This window comes from Anabrus simplex, chromosome 5 (genome assembly GCF_040414725.1).
Source record: "Anabrus simplex isolate iqAnaSimp1 chromosome 5, ASM4041472v1, whole genome shotgun sequence".
NCBI lineage: Eukaryota > Metazoa > Arthropoda > Insecta > Orthoptera > Tettigoniidae > Anabrus > Anabrus simplex.
The window spans coordinates 264,279,929-264,304,514 of record NC_090269.1 but is presented as its reverse complement, the minus strand read 5'-3'; the positions used below and the strand labels follow the sequence as shown (position 1 = coordinate 264,304,514).

At 41.6% G+C, this 24,586-nt stretch overlaps 1 protein-coding gene across 1 annotated transcript in view; it reads left to right on the top strand.

The window, feature by feature from the left end:
- Nucleotides 1-24,586, top strand: part of Ptp36E (protein tyrosine phosphatase 36E) — an 862,119-nt gene that overhangs the window by 722,859 nt on the left and 114,674 nt on the right. Inside the window, exon 7 of the mRNA XM_067147378.2 lies at nucleotides 6,010-6,173. Within this exon, the coding sequence (XP_067003479.1) occupies nucleotides 6,010-6,173 (164 nt within the window). The remainder of the gene's footprint in view (nucleotides 1-6,009; nucleotides 6,174-24,586) is intronic.

Sequence of the window (24,586 nt, the reverse complement as noted above, 5' to 3'; positions counted from 1 at the left end):
GCTGCTTTCCTTCTAATATTTTCCAGTTTTGTATCATACTCCAACTGGGGGATTACCAGTGACGCTTATGCCCTCTTTTAATTTTTTTCATTAATTCTTAAATACCCTCATAACCATATGAAGAGATCTGTAACCTTAATTTAGACTGGTGTCCAAAAGTTAAGCATAATCACTAAACGAGGCCACACCGCCTGATAGGAATGTCAGACGGATTACTGAACAAACGGAAGCCGAATCACACACCATATGTCACACAACTTGTCAAAAAATAGTGTTAGAAAGGTTTTGATAGCTAAGGAACTCCTTTGACTACAACTAACAAAACTTGGCAATGTCGTTCACAACAAAATATGCTGATAATAGGGTGTATGGTTACCCCTAACGGCCACACATACTTCGCAGCGAGGTGGCACGCTCTCTATCAGATGGTCCAAGAGCTTTTGTGGCAGTCGATCCCATTCTCCGAAAGGGCAATACGAAGGTATTGGAGGGTCCTTGGTGGAGGCTGGCGGGATGCAATTCGCCTCCCCAATGCATCCCAGGCATGTTCTATAGGATTCAGATCCGCAGACCTCGCTGGCCAGTCCATGAGATGAATGTCTTCCCTAGCCAGACATTCATCCACAAGAGCAGCGCGGTGCGATCGGGCATTATCGTCCATTAAGAGAAAGTCTGGAACAACCGCAATTCTGAAGAGTCGAACATGTGGTCTCAGTACCTCATCCCTGTATCTCCGAACGTTAACAGTGTTCCTCGGACCACCCATGAAGATGTCCAGGTCCATACAGCCATTCAACATTCAACATGCCACCCCACATCATGACGCCACCACCACCATACTGGTACCGTTCCACGATGTTCTTGTGGTTGTATCGGCTACCCGGTTCTCTCCAGATTAATGTGCGACGTTCGGCTCCAAAGCCAAATGGTTAGCGTGCTGGCCTTTGGTCACGGGGGTCCCGGGTTCGATTCCCGGCAGGGTCGGGAAATTTAACCGTGATTTGTTAATTTCCCCGGCAGGGGGGCTGGGTGTAAGTTTTGTCTTCATCATCATTAAATTCATCCTCATCACGACATGCAGGTTGCCTACGGGAGTCAAATCAAAAGACCTGCAACTGGCGACCCGAACCCGTCCTGGGATCTCCCGGCACTAAAAGCCATTCGCCATTTCAATGTGCGACGGGAATCGTTCTGCAAACTGAAGCGGGATTCATCTGTGAAGAGCACATGCCTCCATTCATTCATGGCCCAGTTTCAATATTCACGGCTCCACAGTAAACGGGCCCGTCTCTATGCTCGAGTGAGCGGGACGCACACCGCTGGACGTCGGGAAACAGCCCTGCTGTTCTGAGCCTCCGGTACACAGGTTGCCGGGAAACGGCAACCCCTGAGACGGTTGCAAGCTCCACCGACAATTGTCTTGCAGGTGCACTCCGATTTCGTCGGGCGATTAAGCCAGATATCCGTCCTGCTGTGCGGTGGTTACCATTGGTCGACCTGGTACTGGCCTACGACTAACATCTCCTTTGTCTCGGAATCGTCTCCAAAGCCTGGAAATGACACTTTGTGGTACATTCAAGGATACGGCGACTTCGGTCTGTATCTGGTCTGCTTCCAGGCGGCCGAGTATTCTACCATGCAAAACGGGGTCCAAATGGCGTCGTTGTGCCATTATGTTGTCACGTTCACCACGAGGCTACACTCCGCACACTATAGCAGGGCAAACATGACTGAGGGAATATGGGGTGCAAGTATTGGCTGTGTTTATCTTGCGGTTACGCCGCTAGTCAAAACCCTTTCCTATACAGAGCGAACACGTAAGGTTGGTAGGTGCATATGTCGTGCGATTTGTGGTCTATTTCCTGTTGTCCTGCTTACTCGTAACTTATGCTTAACTTGTGGACACTAGTGTATAAACCAGTTTATGTGAATTATCTCATTGAAGATCTTTCCTTGTATTAACCCCTAGGTACGTAACTGTGAACCCCATGAATTACCGTCATCCCATTAACGCAGTAATTTTTATTTTATAACTTCCCTAATTATAGGGTTGCCGCTAGAACGAAGTATAGGTACTTAATTTTTTCAATACAAAACCTACCATCACTGTTTAGCAGGTTATAAGAAAGGTACTATGGCATAAATTATATGAGCATGGAATATGAAATGTCTTTCACGTACAGTACAAAAATAAATTTAGAAGCAAAACGTGAGGGGACTTCTCTTCTTTTTGAAACTTACAACTTAACTTTTCACCCCGTTTACAATCATACATTCCATTCCTCAGCCAAATCCCTCATTTCAGTAGCTTCGTTCCTAACGTTATACCCCTTCTATAGAACCCGTGTTTCACAACCGTCTAAAAGAACACTCCATTCCACATACTTAGCAGTGGATCATAAAATAATTAATTTTATGAAGATCTGACAACTACCTCTTACAATGTTAGTTATTAATTCATTATCCTCACGTGTGTATGCCTGTTTTCTATTAGGCTTACAGATTTCCTAAATTATCCCGTAAATATTCTTTATTAAAATCCAAAATTTATTTATAAACTATTAGTTCACAGAATTTGATCACAAAATAAAAAGCGCATTATTCCTTTGAATTTCTTGAATACTTTCTCCTGTAGATTATTTATATCTTTAAAATACCGCAGAATATTTTTTCTTTTCTTTTTCTTTAAAACCAGGAACAAGAATACATATGTCTATCCTTTGTGAGTTGGCATAAGTTCCTGTAAAGTGATAATAATAATAATAATAATAATAATAATAATAATAATAATAATAATAATAATAATAATATGGTAATTATTTGGGGATATTAGGTAGGTAAGGTAAGGGTTATTCTGCCCGAAGGCAGGTCCGAACCTCCGCAGAGGTGTTTCTGAGCCGGAGTTTACGTGCGGTAGGGGATATTAGGTCGTGTAATAATAAATAAATACCAGCTGACGCGTTTCGATCCTGCGACCAGGATCGTCTTCAGAGCAACAACAAAGCAAAATGGCTACGGTCACTCCATAGTAACCAGACTAAAGATAGAGAGACCCTGTTAGCAATATAGTTCATTCCAGGGCCTCCAGAGTCATGGAGAAAGATGTTGACGACTTCTACGTATTAAGAATAAGAATAACGACTTTACGTCCCACTAACTACTTTTTCAAATTTTGGAGACACCGATGTGCCGGAATTTAGTCCCGGAGTTCTTTTACGTGCCAATAAATCTACCGACACAAGGCTGACGTTTTTCAGCACTTTCAAATACCACCGTACTGAGCAAGGATCGAACCTGCCAAGTTGGAGTCAGAAGGCCAGCGCCTCAACCGTCTGAGCCATTCAGCCTTGCTCTGAAGTGACAGTTCAAGCGAAACGACATCGGACATGTCTAGAAACGGTAGAGATGGGCTGTGATTTCATGACCTGTGTTTTTTTCACTGTGACTTTGTTAGAGTCCGCCTCTGTGGTGTAGTGGTTAGTGTGATTAGCTGCCACCACCAGAGGTCCGGGTTCGATTCCCGGCTCTGCCACGAAATTTGAAAAGTGGTATGAGGGCTGGAACGGGTCCACTCAGCCTCGGGAGGTCAACTGAGTAGAGGGGGGTTCTATTCCCTCCTCAGCCATCCTGGAAGTGGTTTTACGTGGTTTCCCACTTCTCCTTTAGGCAAATGCCGGGATGGTATCTAACTTAAGGCCACGGCCGCTTCCTTCCCTTTTCCTTGTCTATCCCTTCCAAACTTTCCACCCCCGCCCCCCACAAGGCCCCTGTTTAGCATAGCAGGTGAGGCCGCCTGGGCGAGGTACTGGTCATCCGCCCCAGTTGTATCCCCCGACCCAGAGTCTGAAGCTCCAGAACACTGCCCTTGAGGTGGTAGAGGTGAGATCCCTCGCTGGAGGGTAAACAGATTGCGAACGAACGAACGACTTGGTTAGAGCTACGTACACATCTGTGACGGAGCTCACGAAATCACCATTCCGAGGACCGGCCCAGCAACGAGTGCTCCAAGGTTTCCGGCCTGTATGGAGCAAGAACTTGTGGAACTGCCACTGGCTCATCCGTATACATCTCCAAACATACAGCAGTATCACTGTGATCTGCTGTTGTCGCTCCGCAGCACACACGGTAATCGTGAATTATTACAGCAAGTTTGTCGAGAGGAGAAGCGAAAAGGGAAGCCCTGTTTGGGATTTGTTTCACTTCAGTAGAAAATTCGAGTAAGGCAAAATGTCATGTGTGAGAAGACATGTCCCTATAAAACGTCTGTCTCTAATTTAAAACGGCATGTTTGGTAGCACTTTCTGAGATCAAACCAGCCTCCGGGATTAAGCACGTTACTAGGAAGCACCCAACAGGGTGTATACTTTTATTCAAAGATTTTAAGACACTACTCGAAACTGAAATAGAAAAACAACAAATAGCTAATATGTAATATAAACATCGAATCATTTCAAGTAAAACTCAAATATTTGTAGTCTTATGTATAATCTAGTAGTCGCCTCTGTGGTGTAGTGGTTAGTGTGATTAGCTACCACCCCCGGAGGCCCGGGTTCGATTCCCGGCTCTGCCACGAAATTTGAAAAGTGGTACGAGGGCTGGAACGGGGTCCACTGCGGGAAATCAACTGAGTAGAGGTGGGTTCGATTCCCATCTCAGCCATCCTGGAAGTGGTTTTCCGTGGTTTCCCACTTCTCCAGGGAAATGCCGGGATGGTACCTAACTTCAGGCCACGGCCGCTTATTTCCCTCTTCCTTGTCTATCCCTTCCAGTCTTCCCATCCCCCATCAAGGCCCCTGTTCAGCATAGCAGGTGAGGCCGCCTGGGCGAGGTACTGGTCATCCTCCCCAGTTGTATCTCCCGAGCCAATGCCTCACGCTCCAGGACACTGCCCTTGAGGCGGTAGAGGTGGGATCCCTCGCTGAGTCCGAGGGAATAACCAACCCTGGAGGGTAAGCAGATTAAGAAGAAGATGTATAATCTAGTCATGCGTAGCGTATATTATGTAGACCCCATTAATATATCGTCACTTCTCTGTCAAAACCGCAAATGTGACAATGCTTTTCCTATCCATTATTTCCCTTAAGACTGGTCTTCCCTCCCAGCCAGATAGTGATATGTTGTCCATCAGAACGAATTTCGTTACCTCATTTTCCTTAGCGCACGTGCAATGGGAAATGAACCTTACTGTACCATACTATAGAAATGTATGTTTGCATGACATATTTACCCACTCTCAGCATAGGAAAATTAACTTAACGAAAATTGTTCTGGTGGACAGCGTATCAATATATGGCTGGGAGGCGTGACCAGTCTCCAGGGAAATAGTGGATAGGAAGAGCATTGTCACGTTCGCGGTTTTGGCACAGCAGCGATGATATATGGTCACGCTTTTAAAACCTAACCCATGAGCATCTGGTATTTTACAGTTTTAATTAATCTTGTACCACCTTCTTTTTATTTCATTCATATATAAAACTTTGTGTTTACGGATCCAAAACTACTTTAAGTAAAATTACAATACAGTGTAACTGTGACATAGTCATAGGTTTGCCACAGTGACTTTCCCGGAGAAGAAAAGTTCCACTTTTTATCCAAAGCCTTTGTGCTTAGTAACGATATAAATTTAAAACCATGAAATAATAGATTAGAGCTATTGGTTGACCTAATTATTGTGATATCACAATTCAGAAACGCCATTGTGGCCCCTAACTATCACTGCAGCTAGGGAGTATGTTTAAATGTACATTGAAAATGTGCTACTCTCACACAAAATTCCGCTGTGTGTAAAAAAATTTTACATTCATCATTAGAGTATGTGCAAGATACAGTATATCACTACGTGAGCAAGTGTAACAAATTAAAATTATATGAATCTGTTTTATTCATTTGCCACGTTTTGAACCAAATTATACTTATTTGTATCCTTTTTTGCCTTTATGAGTCACCTGTGAGTATACTGTTGTTCCCAGTACGGTAGTCCAGAAATGATATATTTATGTTTGTTTATAGGAGGAAGAAATTGAAGAGAGACACCTTATTCAGTTCCATTATACAGAATGGCCCAGCCATACTTGTCCATTTTCTAGTGCTGTCTTAGAATTCAGACGTCGAGTTCGAGCTTTAGTGTCATCACGTCGTTCCGACAATAATGGACCAGTCGTAATGCATTGCAAGTATGTATAGGCCTACACACTTTGATTTTCATATGCTTAAGGTAGAATTTGTCCGTGAAGGATTGACGAGAGAGGCAAGTTCCCATCCGTACAAGCATGCGTACAAGTTGTGAAATACAGGATCACGAAAAAGATCTTGAGCAAAATTTCAACTAACTGTATAACTTCATTTGCCTAGGAGATTTATGCAATGGCTACAACATATTACCTGAAGTCAAGACGAAAACGAATTAAGGAATAACTTTCAATGAAGATTTACAATTTAACGACCATATTCAAGAAATTACGCATAGTGCGCTGATTATTTTAGGCTTAATAATATGGAATTCTTTATTATTTCACCCGAAGTCCGATGGGGCTACTTCTATTGAGGGACAGTTTTGAAATAAATAACTCATTTTTAGGTCCAGACTTGAGTATGGCTCAATTGTTTGGAATCCAATGACCACAAAGAACATCTCCTTAACCGAGAGTGCTCAAAACAAGTTTCTAAAATTTATGACTTACAACAACATTCATAAATTATTCAGGACTCAAGGTGTGAATAGATTACGCTTCAAAGAATTGAATTTCCTGTTTAAAATAATTAATTATAAAATGTATGACTCAAGTATGTGCAGTCAACCTCTTCCTATACACCACAAAAATTGTCGACCTAGAATTATTTTCTTTCTTTCAAAGATTACGACTGAAATTCATAAGAACTCCCGAATTAACAGATCTATGAGACTTAACAATAATATTAATCCCTACGCTGATATTTTTGGTGTGACAGAAACTACATTCTGTTTTTCATGTAACACTGTGCTTCTCAGTATAACTGAATAGATATGAAGACATTAAAAATAATTGTTGTAATAACTGTAATAATTGTTAATTAACGAATGCATTATATCCCAAGTGAAATATCCTGCTCTAATAATTGATTTAAGTATTATATTTAGTCTTAATTAGTATTGGCCGTCCCCGTGGTGCAGGGGTAGCGTGCCTGCCTCTTACACTGAGGCCCTGGGTTCGATTCCCGGCACGGTCAGGGATTTTTAGTTGGACCTGAGGGCTGGTTCGAGGTCCACTCAGCCTACGTGATTAGAATTGAGGAGCTATCAGACGGTGAGATAGCGGCCCCGGTCTAGGAAGCCAAGAATAACGGCCGACAGGATTCGTCGTGCTGACCACACGATACCTCGTAATCTGCAGGCCTTCGGGCTGAGCAGCCGTCGCTTGGCAGGCCAAGGCCCTTCAAGGGCTGTAGTGCCATGGGGTTTGGTTTTTTAATTAGTATTGTGATGTAATACTATATTAGTTATGTTATGCATCATATAACTTTTAATCTGGATTGTATGTCACTGAAAAGTAATTTAAAGAATATTCTAGTTCATGTTTTATCATATAAATAACAATTATTACGAACATTAACATGAACACTGCAATTGTCTCATGACCTTTCATATTCACAATAAATAAATAAATAAATAAATAAATGTTATAATAAATACTGAAACCAATACAATTAGGCTACAATACGTTTACCGGTACACAGATTGAGCTAATATCAAATGGAATGGCGTTTGGCTTTTAGTGCCGGGAGTGTCCGAGGACAAGTTCGGCTCGCCAGATGCAGGTCTTTCGATTTTGACACCCGTAGGCGACCTGCGCGTCGTGATGAGGATGAAATGATGATGAAGACGACACATACACCCAGCCCCCGTGCCGGCGAAATTTACCAATGATGGTTAAAATCCCCGACCCTGCCGGGAATCGAACCCGGGACCCCTGTAACCAAAGGCCAGCACACTAACCATTTAGCCAAGGAGCCGGACAGCTCATATCAATGCTACTGGTATACAACAGCACGTGTAGGTACTCGATTTAGGCCTATGCATTAATAACAGATACCGGGCGAGTTGGCCGTGTGGTTGGGGGCGCGCAGCTGTGAGCTCGCATCCGGGAGATAGTGGGTTCGAACCCCACTGTCGGCAGCCCTGAAGATGGTTTTCCGTGGTTTCCCATTTTCACACCATGCAAATGCTGGGGCTGTATCTTAATTAAGGCCACGGCCGCTTCCTTCCCATTCCCATCCCATCGTCGCCATAAGACCTATCTGTGTTGGTGCGACGTAAAACAAATTGTAAAAAAAAAACACAAATATACCGAGTTGCTCCTTGTTCCGACCCCTTTGTGACATTTTATGAAAATATGTTGTTTACGTGACAATTTGTGAAAAGTAAGTCACGGAGTCTGTTGCAGCTCAATGGTGCCAAGTCTTTCAGCTTTGTTTCTTCTTCTGAAACACTGTTTACTCACAGATCACAGGAAATACTTCGAATTTCTCCCGAACGTTAGCGTCTTCTGCAATTTTAAACAGATCACTGGGAATGAAAGCTTTTGACACTAATTTATATGTCTCGGTCACATCCACCAACTGGAATACCTCGTATTTCCCATATAAGAAACGCAAGTGGACGTAGTACCGACCATACATTGTTCTCCTAGGCATATAGCACCTATCTACCTAAAAACTGTTTCCTTTTTTGGTGGGAGCGGGGAGGTTGCACTTTGCACCTTTCTACTTCAAGGTATCCGCTTCACCCGTCAAGGTTTGTGTTAATATTTAAAGAAACAGCAGGATGGCATCCTTGCTGTCTGATAAATAGTTTTCAGTAATATTTAATAGGGCCTAGAAAAGTCCCCTTCTTCTTCATTATAAACTGTTTGCAAAAGCTAATAATTTTCGTTCAAGATTTTACTATTCATAACAAATGAAATATTGGGCTAATTATTTTATTTTAATGATAACCTTGCCAGATATTTGAGAACAAATTTCTCTTTCAATAATGGAAAGAAATTAATGAAATTTATAAGCAAATGGTGCAAACCACGAGCTCATTCTCAAACAATAATTAGTTAATGCACAATTTTCTTTTGTTTCTTTTACCTTATTTAGGGAACTATTTTTGGATTCGCCGTAGGCACACAGATTTCCTCGGGGGTTGCACAAAGTCTCCAACGAATAATTATCCTCTTCAGCATCTGTCGTAAACAGCATCTGGAGTAGAATTTCATCCATTTGAATTTTTTTCACATAACAGACTTTAGCAGAGCCTGTTAAAAAAACATCGATCTGTTGGAAGATAACGTAAATCACTGCAAGTGCATAGAAAACTAAACTAAATTATAAGTAAGTAAGTTGATAAAACTTAATTACTCCTCGGTACTGCACTAAGACATTATCTGAAAATCCCTAAACTATAAAAACTCACCGAAAAATTGCATTTCATTTACCTCAGAACCTCTTTGTAAACCACGTTTGTGGCATTGCCTTTTGGGGCTGAGATGACCAGGCAAATGGCAGAGGTAAATCTGGAACATGTGACATGGAACTCTACCTGTGAGAAACGGTGTTCTTTTTAAGTCGAAATAAAAAAGGTTTCTTTATTTCTAAAGGAGATTCCAAACACCGATTTTCACTTTTGTAACATCTTAGTTTTTGAGATATAAGTATCCTCATAAAGAGAATTCAACTCCTCCTTCACTTATTTTCGATCTCCAGCTTAAGTTGATTTTCCGAAAACAAAAAGTAAGTAACGTGTTTCTTGATTTTAAAAGGGGAATACAAATACCAATCTTCACGTCTGTAACATGTTAAGTTTGTGACCTAACTGTAGATATACTCATTTTTAAAACTGGCCCGATCCTTGGCTGAGTGGTCAGTGTTGAGTGCTTCGGTTCACAGGGTTCCGGGTTCGATTCCGGACTGGGTCGGGGATTTTATTCGCGTGCGATTAATTCATCTGGGTCGAGGACAGGTTGTTTGTGTTTGTCCCAACACTCTCCTCTTCATATTCACTCAACACACCACATTACCAACCACAACAGGAACACGTAATAGTAGTTACATCCCTACACAGGGAATTAGCGCCAGGAAGGGCATCCAGCCGTAAAACATGGTAAAAATCATCATGTGTGACACAGTTCGAACCCGCGACCCCACAAGTGTGGGAAAAGCGGTAGATGAAGAAGATGCTCATTTTAAAAAATTCACCCGCTTTTTTTATATTTCACCCCCTTAAGTTGATTTTCCAAAAGAAGTGTATTCATTTACTTTTAAAAGAGATTCCAAGTAACAGTTTTAACGTCTGAAACATCTTCGGTTTCTGAGATATATGTATACTCATATAAAGAACTCAACTCCTTCCTCACTTCTTTCCACTTCACCCCCATCTCCATGCCCTCACCCCTTAAGTGGATTTTCTGAAAACAAAAATTTGCTTTCTTTTATTTTTAAAGGAGATTCCAAATACCAATTTTCCTATCTGTAACATGTTAGGTTTTTGTGATATATTGTAGACTAGCTGTAGTACCCGGCGTTGCCCGGATAGTTTCTGAATATTTACCTTTAAGATTTGCATTACCAGTTAGTTATGTACGATGTGAATTTTTATAGAATTCCTTTTTGACTTGCAGATTGATATGTTATGATCTATTATGTAGTTTTAAAATTATTTAGATGTGTTTGATTTCAAGTTTTAGATTATTTAATTTTCGAGTAAAACTTCGTCCTTACGGAAGCTCGAATCGACTGGGAAGTATTTGATCCTGTCAAAAATTAATAAGTGATAACTATATGTATTTAGCCGTCGCACTATAGATACGATGTACAGGATTTCAACTGTCAAAGAGACTGTCCCCCTCCGGCCCTCCACCACTAAGAGATATAAAATCTGGATTGTCACCATTCATCTCAGTGACCCAGAAAACTGTAGATTCGACACTGTTTTCGATTATTTTTGTACCGGGCGGTACACCTCCACGCCGCTAATTCAAACATTGCGCCAGTTGAGACTCCTCTGCAGGAGAAAGCCTGAACTTTAACAACCATATTAATTCTAAGGTTTCTCAGAAGATGTCTCTACTGTAAATTTTGAAGTGTTCTGAACTATGCCTGTTTCGATGTGTATTTGTTTGCTCTGCAGTAAGAAATTTGAACATTCTCTAACAGATGTCTCTACTGTAAATTTTGAAGTGTTCTGAACTATGCCTGTTTCGATGTGTATTTGTTTGCTCTGCAGTAAGAAATTTGAACATTCTCTAACAGATGTCTCTACCAAAACTCATAACGCTCTCTGGTGTAAAGGAATGAACTGTCCGGAAGAAATTTAACATTCATAAGTTTTGTTTTTGCTAAATTTTGTTCTGTGGTTTGAGAGTTGGCAATATAATCCTTTCTTTCCGCTTGTTTTGAATGTAGCCAATCAAAAATTTCTGTAATTAATTTTCCACCAATCGTAGGTGTCTTCTTCAGTTTTGACTTGTAATCTTTAGCCGACCAATAAAATTTTGTGGGCGTGTTGTAATCATTCATGAAACGTCTCGAATTTTCCGCGAGGGTATATAAACTGCTGATTTTCTTGTCTCCTGGCCACTTCAGTAACATCTATCCGTGTGTGATTATGTAGCAGGGGGCGGGAAGCGCCTCTTTCTTCGGGCAGCAGTTCATCCATAAGGTAATGGCCTTTTAATAACTTCATTTCTGGCTAGCTCAGCAGTTTAACCCTCGGGGCAGGTTTATCATGTAACCTTCCTTTAAAATGTAAAAGACACTTGGTATAAATTCCGTCTCTTTAACTACTAATCGGGATAGAGAGTGCCTAACCCTCTCGAGCTCCCTCTCATATTGTTTTTGAGGTGACTACGTTTTCATAACCGTTTTTCTTCGCTTCATAATGTAATAAATTTTCCTATCGTGTCACCTCCGTAGTATGGGATTAGCCCTTGCATAAGCGGCCTAAGAGCCAAATAGGTTTTAAAAAGGTGTATTAGGAGTGCAAGTTACGCCTCCACTTAAGTTGGTATTTTGGGGCCATGTTATTGTCCTGTTTCTTTAGTGAATAGGCCTCAGTAGGTTGGGTATTTTTACCCCTGTTCTTGTGTGCCTGGAGGGCAGCTTGAAGGTAGAGTTTGGTGTGGCCTTTGAATAGGCTTGAACTTTGAGAGCGGGTTGCTCTTTTTTAAATTGTATTTTCTGTGTGCCTCGAGCAGGCTTAACTGGGTAATTGGGAGCAAATGCTCCTTGGCATGATTGGGGTTTTCTGCCCCTTTGTTGAACCTTGTGTATAAGTAAAGTTGGGTTCATTGCTCAGGGATTGTGAATCTGGGGCTCGAAGCCCAAAATCCATTAATAAATTGCAATTGTACATTCTTAGTTTGTTGATATGCTACTGAGTACCTGTTATTCTTGTTATTTCTTGATCTTGAAAAGAAAATATAACCTTTGTTGAAGTTTTAAATTAACTTTAATTTCGTAAGTTGAGACCTATTCATCCCAGCACCTTCTTTCACCTCTAACTACCACGGATAACTCCGTAACAATTTTTATATCTCACCCCCCTCACCCACACCCCAAAGGGGGCTGAAGTTGAATTTTAAAAAATTCGGAGTGTCACTAATTATTTCAGCTACCACGAAAACTATGGATTCGATAATATTCTAGATTATTTTTATACCACCCCCCTCGCCCCCTGCCCATAAGGGTGCTAGGGGTGTCTTACCCTCACGCGGTTTGTCTCCTGATACTAATTGATAAGTGTACCAAGTTTGGTGAAATTGCTCCAGTGGTTTAGGAGATGTCATTTACACACCCACGCACACACATACATCAATTTATATATAGTAAGAAGAAGAAGATAATATTTTTATATGTAGTTTTTCGATTAATTTTATATCTCACCCCCTCCGCTCCCCACTTGGACTTGCAAAAAATCCGGAGTAATACTATTCATCTCAGAGGCCCTGAAATCTATGGATTCGAAACTGTTTTTAATTATTTCTATATCTCACTCCCCCCCTTGCTCCCCACCTAAAAGGGGGCTGGACTTTAAAAAATACTCTAGAACTTTTCAACTCAGCGACCCCGAAAACTATGAATTCGACACTATTCTCGATTATTATTATTGTAACTACACCCCCCCTTGACCCACTCCCTTAAGGGCGCTAGGGATTGGCTTACTCCCCACAGTGATCGTCTCCCGATAGTAAGTAATACGTGTACCAAGTTTGATTGAAATTGCTCCAGTGGTTTAGGAGGAGATGTGTCATTTACACACACACACTTCCATCTATATATATAAAAGTGAATGTTTGTATGTTTGTATGTAAATGACACATCTCCTCCTAAACCACTGGAGCAATTCCAATCAAATTTTGAACACTTATTATTTGCTATCCGGAGACGAGCACTGTGGGGGTAAGCCACCTCTAGCCTCCCTTAGGAGTGGAGGGTTAGGGGGGTCAGGTAAAAAATAATGGAAAATGGTGTCGAATCCATAGTTTTGGGGGTCGCTGAGGTGAATAGTGAAACTCTCGATGTTTCAAAAGTCAAAATTCTGCTTCCATTTGGGTGGGGGGTGAGGGGGACTGATGATGAATGTATGTGTGTAAATGACACATGTCCTCCTAAACCACTGGAGCAATTTCAATCAAATTTTGAACACATTATTTGCTATCTGGAGACGAGCCCTGTGGGGGTAAGCCACCACTACCCCCTTAGGGGTGGAGGGTTAGGGGGGTCAGGTAAAAACATAATAGAAAATAGTGTCGAATCCATAGTTTTTGGGGTCGCTGAGATGAATAGTGACACTCCCGATTTTTGAAAAGTCAAAATTCTGCTCCCATTTGGGTGGGGGGCGAGGGGAGACTGATGATAAATGTATGTGTGTAAATGACACATTTCCTCCTAAACCACTGGAGCAATTTCAATCAAATTTTGAACACATATTATTTGCTATCTGGAGACGAGCACTGTGGGGGTAAGCCACCACTACCCCCCTTAGGGGTGGGGGGTTAGGGGGTTCAGGTAAAAACATAATCGAAAATAGTGTCGAATCCATAGTTTTTGGGGTCACTGAGATGAATAGTGACACTCCCGATTTTTTAAAAGTCAAATTTCTGCTCCCATTTGGGTGGGTGGCGAGGGGGGACTGATATATAAAATTAAACGAAAATAGTGTCGAATACATAGTTTTCGGGGTTGTCGAGGTGAATTGTACACTCCGGATTTTTAGTATCAGGAGACAAACCACGTGGGGTTAAGACTGCCAAGGAAAGCTTAGGGGCGGGGGGGCAAGGGGGTCAGATGTAAAAATTAACGAAAATAGTGTCGAATCCATACTTTTCAGGGTCGCTGAGATGAATAGTGACACTCCGGGTTTTTTAAAGTCCGAGTTGAGCCCCCTTTGGGGGGGTGAGGGGGGACTGATATATAAAATTAAACGAAAATGGTGTCGAATACATAGTTTTCGGGGTCGCCGAGGGGAATTGTACACTTCGGACTTTTAGTATCAGGAGATAAACCATGTGGGGGTAAGACAGCACAGGAAACCTTAGGGGTGGTGAGGGGGTCAGATACACAAATTGACGAAAATAGTGTCGAATCCATACTTTTCGGGGTCGCTGGGATGAATAGTGACACTCTGGAATTTTTTTAAAGTCCAAGTTCAGTCCCCTTTCGGGTGTGGGCAAGGGGGGAGTAATATATAAAATTAAACGAAAATAGTGCCGAATATATAGTTTTCGGGGTCGCCGATGGGAATTGTACAGTCCGGATTTTTAGTATCAGGAGACAAACCACGTGGGGGTTAGACAGCCCAGGAAACCTTAGGGGCGGCGGGGGGAGAGGGGGTGAGATATTAAAATAATCGAAAGTAGTGTCGAATACATACTTTTCGGGCTCGCTGAAACGAATAGTGACACTCCGGAATTTTCAAATGTCCAAGTTCAGCCCCTTTCGAGCTGGGGGCGATGGGGGAGTAATATATAAAAGTAATAGAAAATAGTGTCGAATCCACAGTTTTCGGGGTCGCTGGGATGAATAATGACACTCCGGATTTTTAGTATCAGAAGACAAACCACGTGGGGGTAATACACCCCAAGAAACCTTAGGGGCAGGGGGGCAAAGTGGCTCAGATACAAAAATCATCAAAAGTAGTGTTGAATCCATACTTTTCGTGGTCGCTTAGATGAATAGTCACACTCCGGAATTTTTTTAAGTCCAAGTTCATCCCCCTTCGTGGTAGGGGACGATGGGAGAGTGATATATAAAACTAATCTAAAAGAGTGTCGAATCCATAGTTGCCGGGGTTGCTGAGATGAATAGTGAGACTCCGGATATTTTACAAGTCCAAGTTTATCACCCTTTGGGGTGGGGGGCGAGGGGGGAGTGATATATATTAATCGAAAATAGTGTCGAATACATAGTTTTCGGGGTCGCCGAGGTGAATGGTACGCTTCGGATTTTTGTATCAGGAGACAAAAACGCGTGGGGATAGGACACCCGAGGAACGCTTAGGGGAGGGGGGGGGGCGAGGGGGTGAGACATATATATCATCGAAAGTAGTGTCGAATCAATACTTTTCGGGCTCCCTGAAATGAATAGCAACACTCCGAAATTTTTTAATGTCCAATTTCAGCCCTCTTCTTTTGGGGGGGTGGGGGATTGATATATAGAAATAATAGAAAATACTGTCGAATACGTAGTCTTCAGGGTCGCTGAGATGAATAGTGCCACTCCGGAATTTTAGTATCAGGAGATAAACCACGTGGCGGTAATACACCCCAGGAAATATTAGGGGTAGGGGGCGAGTGGCTGAGATATACAAATCATCGAATGTAGTGTCGAATCCATATTTTTTGGGTGGCTGAGATGAATAGTGACACTCCGGAATTTTTTAAGTCCAATGTCAGCCCCCATCGTGGTGGGGGAGTTGGGAGAATGATATATAAAAATAATCGAAAATAGTGTCGAGTCCATAGTTGTCGGGGTCGCTGAGATGAATAGTGAGACTCCGGTTATTTTACAAGTCCAAGTTTATCCCCCTTTGGGATCGGGGGTGAGGGGGGATTGATATATAAAATTAATCGAAAATAGTGTCGAATACATAGTTTTCGATTTCGCCGAGGTGAATTGTACACTTCGAAATTTTAGTATCAGGAGACAAACCACGTGGGGGTGGAACACCCTAGGAACCCTTAGGGGCGTGGGGGGGCGAGGTAGCTGAGATATAAAGATCATCGAAAGTAGTGTCGAATCCATACTTTTTGGAGTCGCTGAGATGAATAATGGCACTCCGGAATTTTTTTAAGTTCAGCCCCATTCGTGGTGGGTGGCAATTGGAGAGTGATATATAAAAATAAACGAAAATAAAGTTGAATCCATAGTTGTCGGGGTCGCTGAGATGAATGGTGAGACCCCGGATATTTTACAAGTCCAAGTTCATCCCCCTTTCTGGTGGGGTTGAGGGGGATTCAGATTTAAAAATAATCGAAAATAGTGTCGAAGCCATAGTTTTTGGGGCCACTCAGATGAATAGTAACACTCCCGATTTTTTAAAACTCAAAGTTTAACCCCCTTTAGGGGGAAGGGGGAGTGAGATATAATAATAATCGAATATACTGCCTAATCCATAGTTTTCGGGGTCGCTGAGATAAATAGTAACATTCCGGATTTTTAAAGTCCAGCTTCAGGCCCCTTTGGTATAGAGGGTGAGAAAGGGTGCAAAAATAAATTGTCAAATATGCCCAAGGTAATAGATGTGGGTATGTTCCAGTATGACTTACAAGTATGACTTACTACCTGGAAAACACACTGTGGGAGTAAGAGGCTCCTAGAACCACTTCAGAAGCGGGTGAAATATATAATCCATATTAATAAATAGAAGTCAGTTCGGCGCGATCTATATATACTGTACTATACATATATAAATTAAGGCATAAAAATGAAAACAGGCGTGAATATGTGAGACCACTCTAGGCATCCTAGAAACTTAAAACTTGGTACCAGACAACCTGATGACTTCATGATCCCTAGAAAAATCTAAAAATTCTCAAAATTCTCTAAGAGGGACACGTTAGGAGTTTCAAATATGCATAAGAACACAGTCAGTGATATTTATCCTGAACTATGACCTATACGTTTCATGGGCTTAAAAGTTTCCTGAAAGTCCTAATTTTTAACCCCCTCCCCCATATCAAGATGGCACCACAATCTCCCAGACGAGTTAGAAAATAGAAATTTGGCAAAATTATAGCTTTTGGCCTGTAATCGTTGGATGATTTACGAGATGTTTAAAAAATAATTGTTGCCCCCAAAAAATATCGAAATATGGAGGCAATTTTAATGACGTGCAGACTTTCCTTTCGAGGTATTTGGTGGCCAAGCGGTAAGTCGTATCACAAAACGGATGGCACAATCTCTGTTCAATTAAGAGTGATGTACAACTTTGATCCTATGACTTTTTGTTGTATCTCTATCCCTTATGTTAAATTTGGCTCTATTTCTGGATTTACCTAAATTTTGCACTTTGTACACGTAAATTGATGGTTTGATTCACTTATAGGAAAGATGGGATCATCAAATTCTACACGAATATTGGCCCACCCAGCCAAATTCTATGTTTGAAGCTGTCGCATAAGTATCTGAAAAGTAATTCACTGTGTGAAAATCTTACACAAATTTCACCCTATTCAACGGTTCTAAAATAATCTTGCCTTTAAATAGATGAGATACGAGGAAATATCATAGGGCCAGCCATTTAGATAGCTAAACGAGGCCAGAGTCGTCTTTTTATACAATCCGTTTTTCAATATGAATGCACCGTTTAGCAGCAGTTATTCTGTAAATGAAGGTGAACATGCATATACTTCAGTATGTCGATCTACATTTATTAATTTAAGTCGATTTGTAGCGATCTAGAAAGGGGTGTGTCTTACATTGTAATTAATACTTTACAAATCAATAGTGACTCTCAGCAGGAGGGCGCCTGCTGTTGTAATCAGCACTCCTCATATCGACCTTAACTAGCAATAGGAATGGGGTAGTTCTCCAACGCCTGTGTACCATTGTAATGTATAATTCCCTTCTTGATTTGACTAGCAGAAGGCAAGGGAGCCTGCATTTTTTAAACTCTTTTACCTGATTCTCTTTATCATTAGGTATAGGTGCCCCCGATTATAAATTTACCCATCAAAATGTGACTGACGTTACGCATAGTGAATTGCGACAGACAAGTGGACCTGTCGTTATCATCACAACTCTGCAACTCGCACTTTACATTGGAAACAACGTATGCGGACCTCCCTATGCTTTTTCTCAGATAACGCCAAGAGACATGCAATTAAATTTTTTTATTCACTTCATGTACAGCAATTTACTTCGATATCCATATACATTGTAGAATAGCGTAGCGAAGCACGGGTACATTTGCTAGTTTCTATATATAGTAAGATTTGTATACTCGTACTTCACTCCCTTTCTATCCCCGCCCAAAGGAGTCCTATGAGTGCCTTACACAACAGTATATTTTTTCCAGATATTAAGTCTTATTTGTACCAATTTTGGTCGGCAGCTATGCCCAAACGTACATACATAATCTCACTGCTCTAGAATCCTGGAGCTGACGTTGCCATGGTTACGGCAGTTCATATCTTTATCCGATTCCTAGAGCAGGGGTAGTGTGGTGCCAATATCTCCGTAACGGTTGGTTTTAGGGCCTTAAAACATGGTTTTCGGGCCCGTATGGCTTACCGAGTTTTGTTCTTTGCGTCAAGAGGATTAAATTGAGCTTTGTCTCGTCCTTATACGACAAATTCGATATCTTGCCTATAATAGTATACAACCGTTGTGGTTTTCCTATAAAACCCCCGTCTTTTCAAAGATTTTAAAATGATATGCATATCGAAACCTTCCCCGGGGTGAGTATACTCTAAATATGAAGTTTGGTTGAAATCTATCCAGCCGTTTCGACGTGATGGTGGAACAAACAAACAGACAAACAGACACGAACAACTTTATTTATAAGATAATCTCGCTGCTGTAAGAATACTGGAGCTGACGTTGCCATGGGTACGGCAGTTCATTTCTTTATCCGATTCCTAGAGCAGGGGTAGTATGGTGCCAATATCTCCATAACGGTTGGTTTCAGGGCCTTAAAAACATGGTTTTCGGGCCCGTAGGGCTTACCGAGTTTTGTTCTTTGCGTCAAGGGGCTTAAATTGAGCTTTGTCTCGTCCTTGTACGACAAATTCTATATTTCGCCTATATTAGTCTAGCCATTGTTTATCTCCCCCCGTGACCCCACCCCCTGAATTGTTTTGAAAATAAAATACAGCCCATGCTACTAACTGGCAATGTAGCTTTCTATAGGTGAAGAAATTTTTAAAATCGGTTCAGTAGTTTTTGAGCCTATCCGTTACAAAGAAATATACAAATGTTCCCTCTTTATAATATTAGTAGAGATGGCTAACGTCCGGCAAGCAAAATTTAACGCTGTGAAAACTGACCCCCATATTTCTCTACGTATTCTTCCATTTTATCAGGGTCCAGTCCTGTCAAGGACTCACCATGTCCGGGATCGGTCTACGTGCCAGAATCGCCTACGGCAGCCGTATATAGACACCCAGAACCTACTGTAATAGTTAAAGTAGATATAGTTTGGGACAAATCATGACGACCTCGCCTCACACCACTACTTTCCAGCGGCAGCTCTGTGTCTATTAGCAACTTATAGGATTTACTACCTCTACTGCAGCCACAGTTGCCAAATCGGCTACTGCACTCTACATGAAGAAGGGGTAAATACTACAGAGAATGAGGAAGAAAGTGGTTTGGCAGCCACTCCAAAACAAACAAGGATCACTTACAGCTCGTTAATTCAGCAGAGTGCAGGGTGTGATTGACTACTGGCTTCCAGCTCGCTTCCACGAACTGAGGTAGTCATGTTTTGTCCCCAACTATACAATGATTTCCATGTAGACCTCATCTTGTGGGGAATTACAGTGTCCTATCTCATCAGTGTTGAAATTATCTCTGTCACTGAAATGAAATGTCGTATGGCTTTTAGTGCCGGGATATCCCAGGACGGGTTCGGCTCTCCAGGTGCAGGTCTTTCTATCTGACGCCCGTAGGCGGCCTGCGTGTCGTGATGAGGATGAAATGATTATGAAGACAACACTTATACCCAGCCCCCGTGCCGTAGAAATTAACCAATTAAGGTTAAAATCCCCGACCCGGCCGGGAATCGAACCCGGGACCCTCTGAACCGAAGGCCAGTACTCTGACCGTTCAGCCAACGAGTCGGACATCGCTGTCACTGAAAACGTATTTATTTCTGATTTTGACATCCATTGTAAAACTACTGAACTAGAATTAAGTGACCTTTATGGTTAAGATAAGACTTAATTTTACTGGAAGTAAATGTCTGTTAATTCAGGCAATGAGGGTTTTTTCACTTGACTTCACGTCGCACCAGAGATAGGCCTTATGGCGACTATAGGATAGAAAACACCGAGCGAGTTGGCTGTGCGGTTAGAGGCGCGTGGCTGTGAGCTTGCATCCGGGAGATAGTGGGTTCGAATCCCACTGTCGGCAGCCCTGAAAATGGTTTTCCGTGGTTTCCCACTTTCACACCAGGCAAATGCTGGGGCTGTACCTTAATTAAGGCCACGGCCGCTTCCTTCCAACACCTAGATCTTTCCTGTCCCATCGTCGCCATAAGACCTATCAGTGCCGGTGCGACGTAAAGCAAATAGCAAATATATATATATATATATATATATATATATATATAAAACGGCTAGGAGTGGCGCGGAAGAGACTCTGACTTTTATTTTGCCTGGAGTGAAAATGGGAAACAACGGAAAACCATCTTCAGACAGTGAGAAATTCTTTGCTACGTTTTTTGCTTCAGCAGCTTCTATTAGTTATTGTAAAATATTGATGAACATTTGTAAAAAAAATTAAATAGCGTATGGCTTTTAGTATCGGGAGTGTCCAAGGACAAGTCCGGCTCACCAGATGCACGTCTTTTGATGTGACGTCCGTAGGCGACCTGCGTGTCGTGGTGACGATGAAATGATGAAGACGACACACACACCCAACCCCCGTGCTAGCGAGATGAACCAATGATGGGGTCGGGAATCAAAACCGGGACCCCTGTGACCAAAGGCCAGCGCACTAACCATTTAGCCATAGAACCGGACATGAACATTTGTATTCTTTTAATACAACTTATCTCATGAAGAGCTTCCACAATGACGAAGTATATCAATTCTAAGTCTTTGAGAGTCATTGGTGAAAATCAAGTACAATCAATCAATCAATCAATCAATAATCTGCATTTAGGACAGTCGCCCAGGAGGCAGATTACCTATCTGTTGTTTTCCTAACCTTTTCTTGAATGATTTCAAAGAAATTGGAAATTTAATGAACATCTCCCTTGGTAAGTTATTCCAATCCGTAATTCTCCTTCCTACAAATGAATATTTGCCCCAATTTGTCCTCTCGAATTCCAACTTTATCTATATATTGTGATCTTTCCTACTTTTAAAGACACCACTCAAACTTATTCGTCTACCGATGTCATTCCACGCCATCTCTCCGCTGACAGCTCCGAACATACCACTTATTAATAGAGCAGCTCGTCTTCTTTCTCCCAATTCTTCCCAGCCCAAACTTTGCAACATTTTTGTAACGCTACTCTTTGGTCGAAAATCACCCAGAACAAATCGAGCTGCTTTTCTTTGGATTTTTTCCAGTTCTTGAATCCAGGTATAAAAGCTCAGATAGAAAAACTCAAAAGATTCTGAAATAAAATAATGAAATACAGGATGACGTTAAGACAAGTCCATCAAATGGTATGCAAATGATTTCCGAGTTTGATTGGTGAACCTCGTATTGCAGTGATAGGTATGTCATGATCAGGCCTGTATTTACGCATGGGCTACATGGGCCCAGGCCCACGGCGGTAAATGCTTAAAGCAATTGACGTATATCTCAAACTCAGGAACTCTTGAATCATCTGGCTATTATTATAAGAGAAAATACCTTACTGTAGATTTTGAAGGTAAGATTAGCGTGTTCTTTAGTACGAAAGCAACAAAATTATTTGCCTAGGAGAATTGTGTGTTGTTGCATTGATAAAATGGACTTGGAAGTTTGGTACCAATATTGTGGTGTATTCTTTTTTTATTTAGTAGGTTTGAATTTTATGTTATTTCTTAAGAACTTTTTAATATTTTTTTATGTATGAACTTATATTATGCTTACTACATCTGAATTTCTCAGATTTGCTCAATAGAGATATAGAACAGAATGGTAACCAACAAAAGGAACCAGCAGATAGTGACCCAAGAATAAATTTACATCCTCTAACCTGTTCAGAAATAGAGAAGGCCTTGAAACAGATAAGAACTGGAAAAGCACCAGGTATGGATAATATCGCGCCAGAAATACTTAAAGCAGATATTGAGACCTCGGAAAAATTCTTGCACCCCCTGTTGGAAAGGATGTGGAATGAAGAAAAGCTACCAGCTGAATGGAAGAAAGGCCTGATTGTTAATATACCAAAGAAAGGGGATATTACTAAGTGTGATAACTGGAGGGGAATTACATTGTTGTCGGTACCAAGTAAGGTGCTTTCAAGGATTATTTTAGAGCGGGTGAAGGATGTTGTGGAAATGCGCCTTAGAAGGGAACAGGCTGTTTTTCGTAAACACCGTAGCTGTGTCGATCTCATAAACAGTCTGAGAATCGTCTTGGAACAATGTGCAGAATGGCAGAACACCCTCTACTTGACTTTCATTGATTTTGAGAAGGCCTTCGACTCTGTAAATAGAAGAGTTATGTGGCAAACACTTGAAGAATATGGTATGGGCCTACCACAAAGATTCTGAATATTATAAAGGATATGTATGAGGGTTATAAATGTCAGGTTCTGCATATGGGAGATCTTACTGAACCAATAGATGTGACCTTGGGAGTTCGACAGGGTTGTATTCTTTATCCGACGCTTTTCCTGAGCGTGCTGAGGAGAGTGTATCGAGGTCGGAAAAGGAGTATCTTGTGGGGCTTACAAGACAGGTTAGAAGACCTCGTTTTTGCAGATGACATCTGCCTGCTAGCTCAACGGCTCAGAGATATGGAAGAGAAGATTAAGCGGTTGAAGGAGGAGGCATAAGATGCTGGACTTAAAATAAATATTACCGTAATAAGACCAATGGGATGAGGATCAATTCCAAGATTGATGATAAATTGTCTATAGATGATAAAGAGATAGAACAAGTAGATTCCTTCATATATCTCGGGAGTATGGTTATTACGACTGGAGGAGCAGAAGAAGACATTAAAATTCGTATCAGGAAAGCAAATGGTGCTTTTGTTCAGTTGTATTCTATAGCCTGTGAAGAAACAAGAACATTTCTAGAAAAACTAAGCTACCGGTACGTCTTTTTAACACAAATGTTAAGTCCGTTCTGCTTTACAGCTGTGAAATGTGGAAACTTACCCAGAAGACGACTAAACAACTGCAAGTCTTCGTGAATCGCTGTCTAAGACGTATCATCAACAGAAGATTGCCGCGTGTTATATCAAATGAAGATCTATGGGAAGAAACTAATCAGCAGCCAATTGAAAAGCAGATAAGGGAGAGAAAATGGCGTTGGATAGGACATACTTTAAGGAAGCCTACTGGAGCCATTGAAAAGACGGCGCTCGACTGGAAACCCCAAGGCGCTAGAAAGCGCGGACGTCCGAAGAAGACCTGGAAAAAGACGATCGAAGAGGAATGTCTAGCAGTGGGAAAAACTTGGAAAGAAGTGAAGAGGTTAGCCAACAATAAGAGCAGATGGAAGTGTTTCACGGAAGCCCTATGCTCCAGGAGGAGCAACAGGAAATAAGTAAGTCAAGAATACATCTGAAGGCATGTAGAAACAATAGGAGATTTAAAATACGCTCGGACCCAGGCGTACAAAATACTTAAATACGGGCCTGGTCATGACATGTCCAATTGAGTCCTAGAGAATCCCATAGCAGTACAAGAAAGTTAGGATTTGTAGCCCAAGCGCTGATCATGAGTCCACAGACGAAGATATTATCTAGGTGATATTTGCACTTATAATAGTATACTGCTGGCTGGTAAATGGACTTCTTCTCGGCATCCAACTCTTCCGGCTAGCCAAAGTCGAAGCATACTGTAGGATCTAAGATCAGTCCTTGCTTGCTAATTAGCTTAAAGGCTACTGTGTCAATGCATCTGTTACTCCCATTGATAGCAAAACCAGAAGCTCTTTGTGCACTGTCAAATAGTGATTTAATGGTTGGGTAATTCCGCCTTTACAATACTCTAGTATTGACGAAGTGGGCTATATCAGCTCATCCCCATTTGGGGTGTGCCTGGAAAGAGCTGCCTACCTACACGAGTTTACTGTACTTAAACTGCAACTTAGAAAACGTCCAAAAATTGGTTTCTAGGACGAATTTCTTAACAAAAAATACTACTGTACAACGGAATCAAGAAATTCTCTTTACATTATTTTGTGAGGTGAAAATCCACCCAAATTAAAAAGAACGCTCCCTCTGGGGAGAC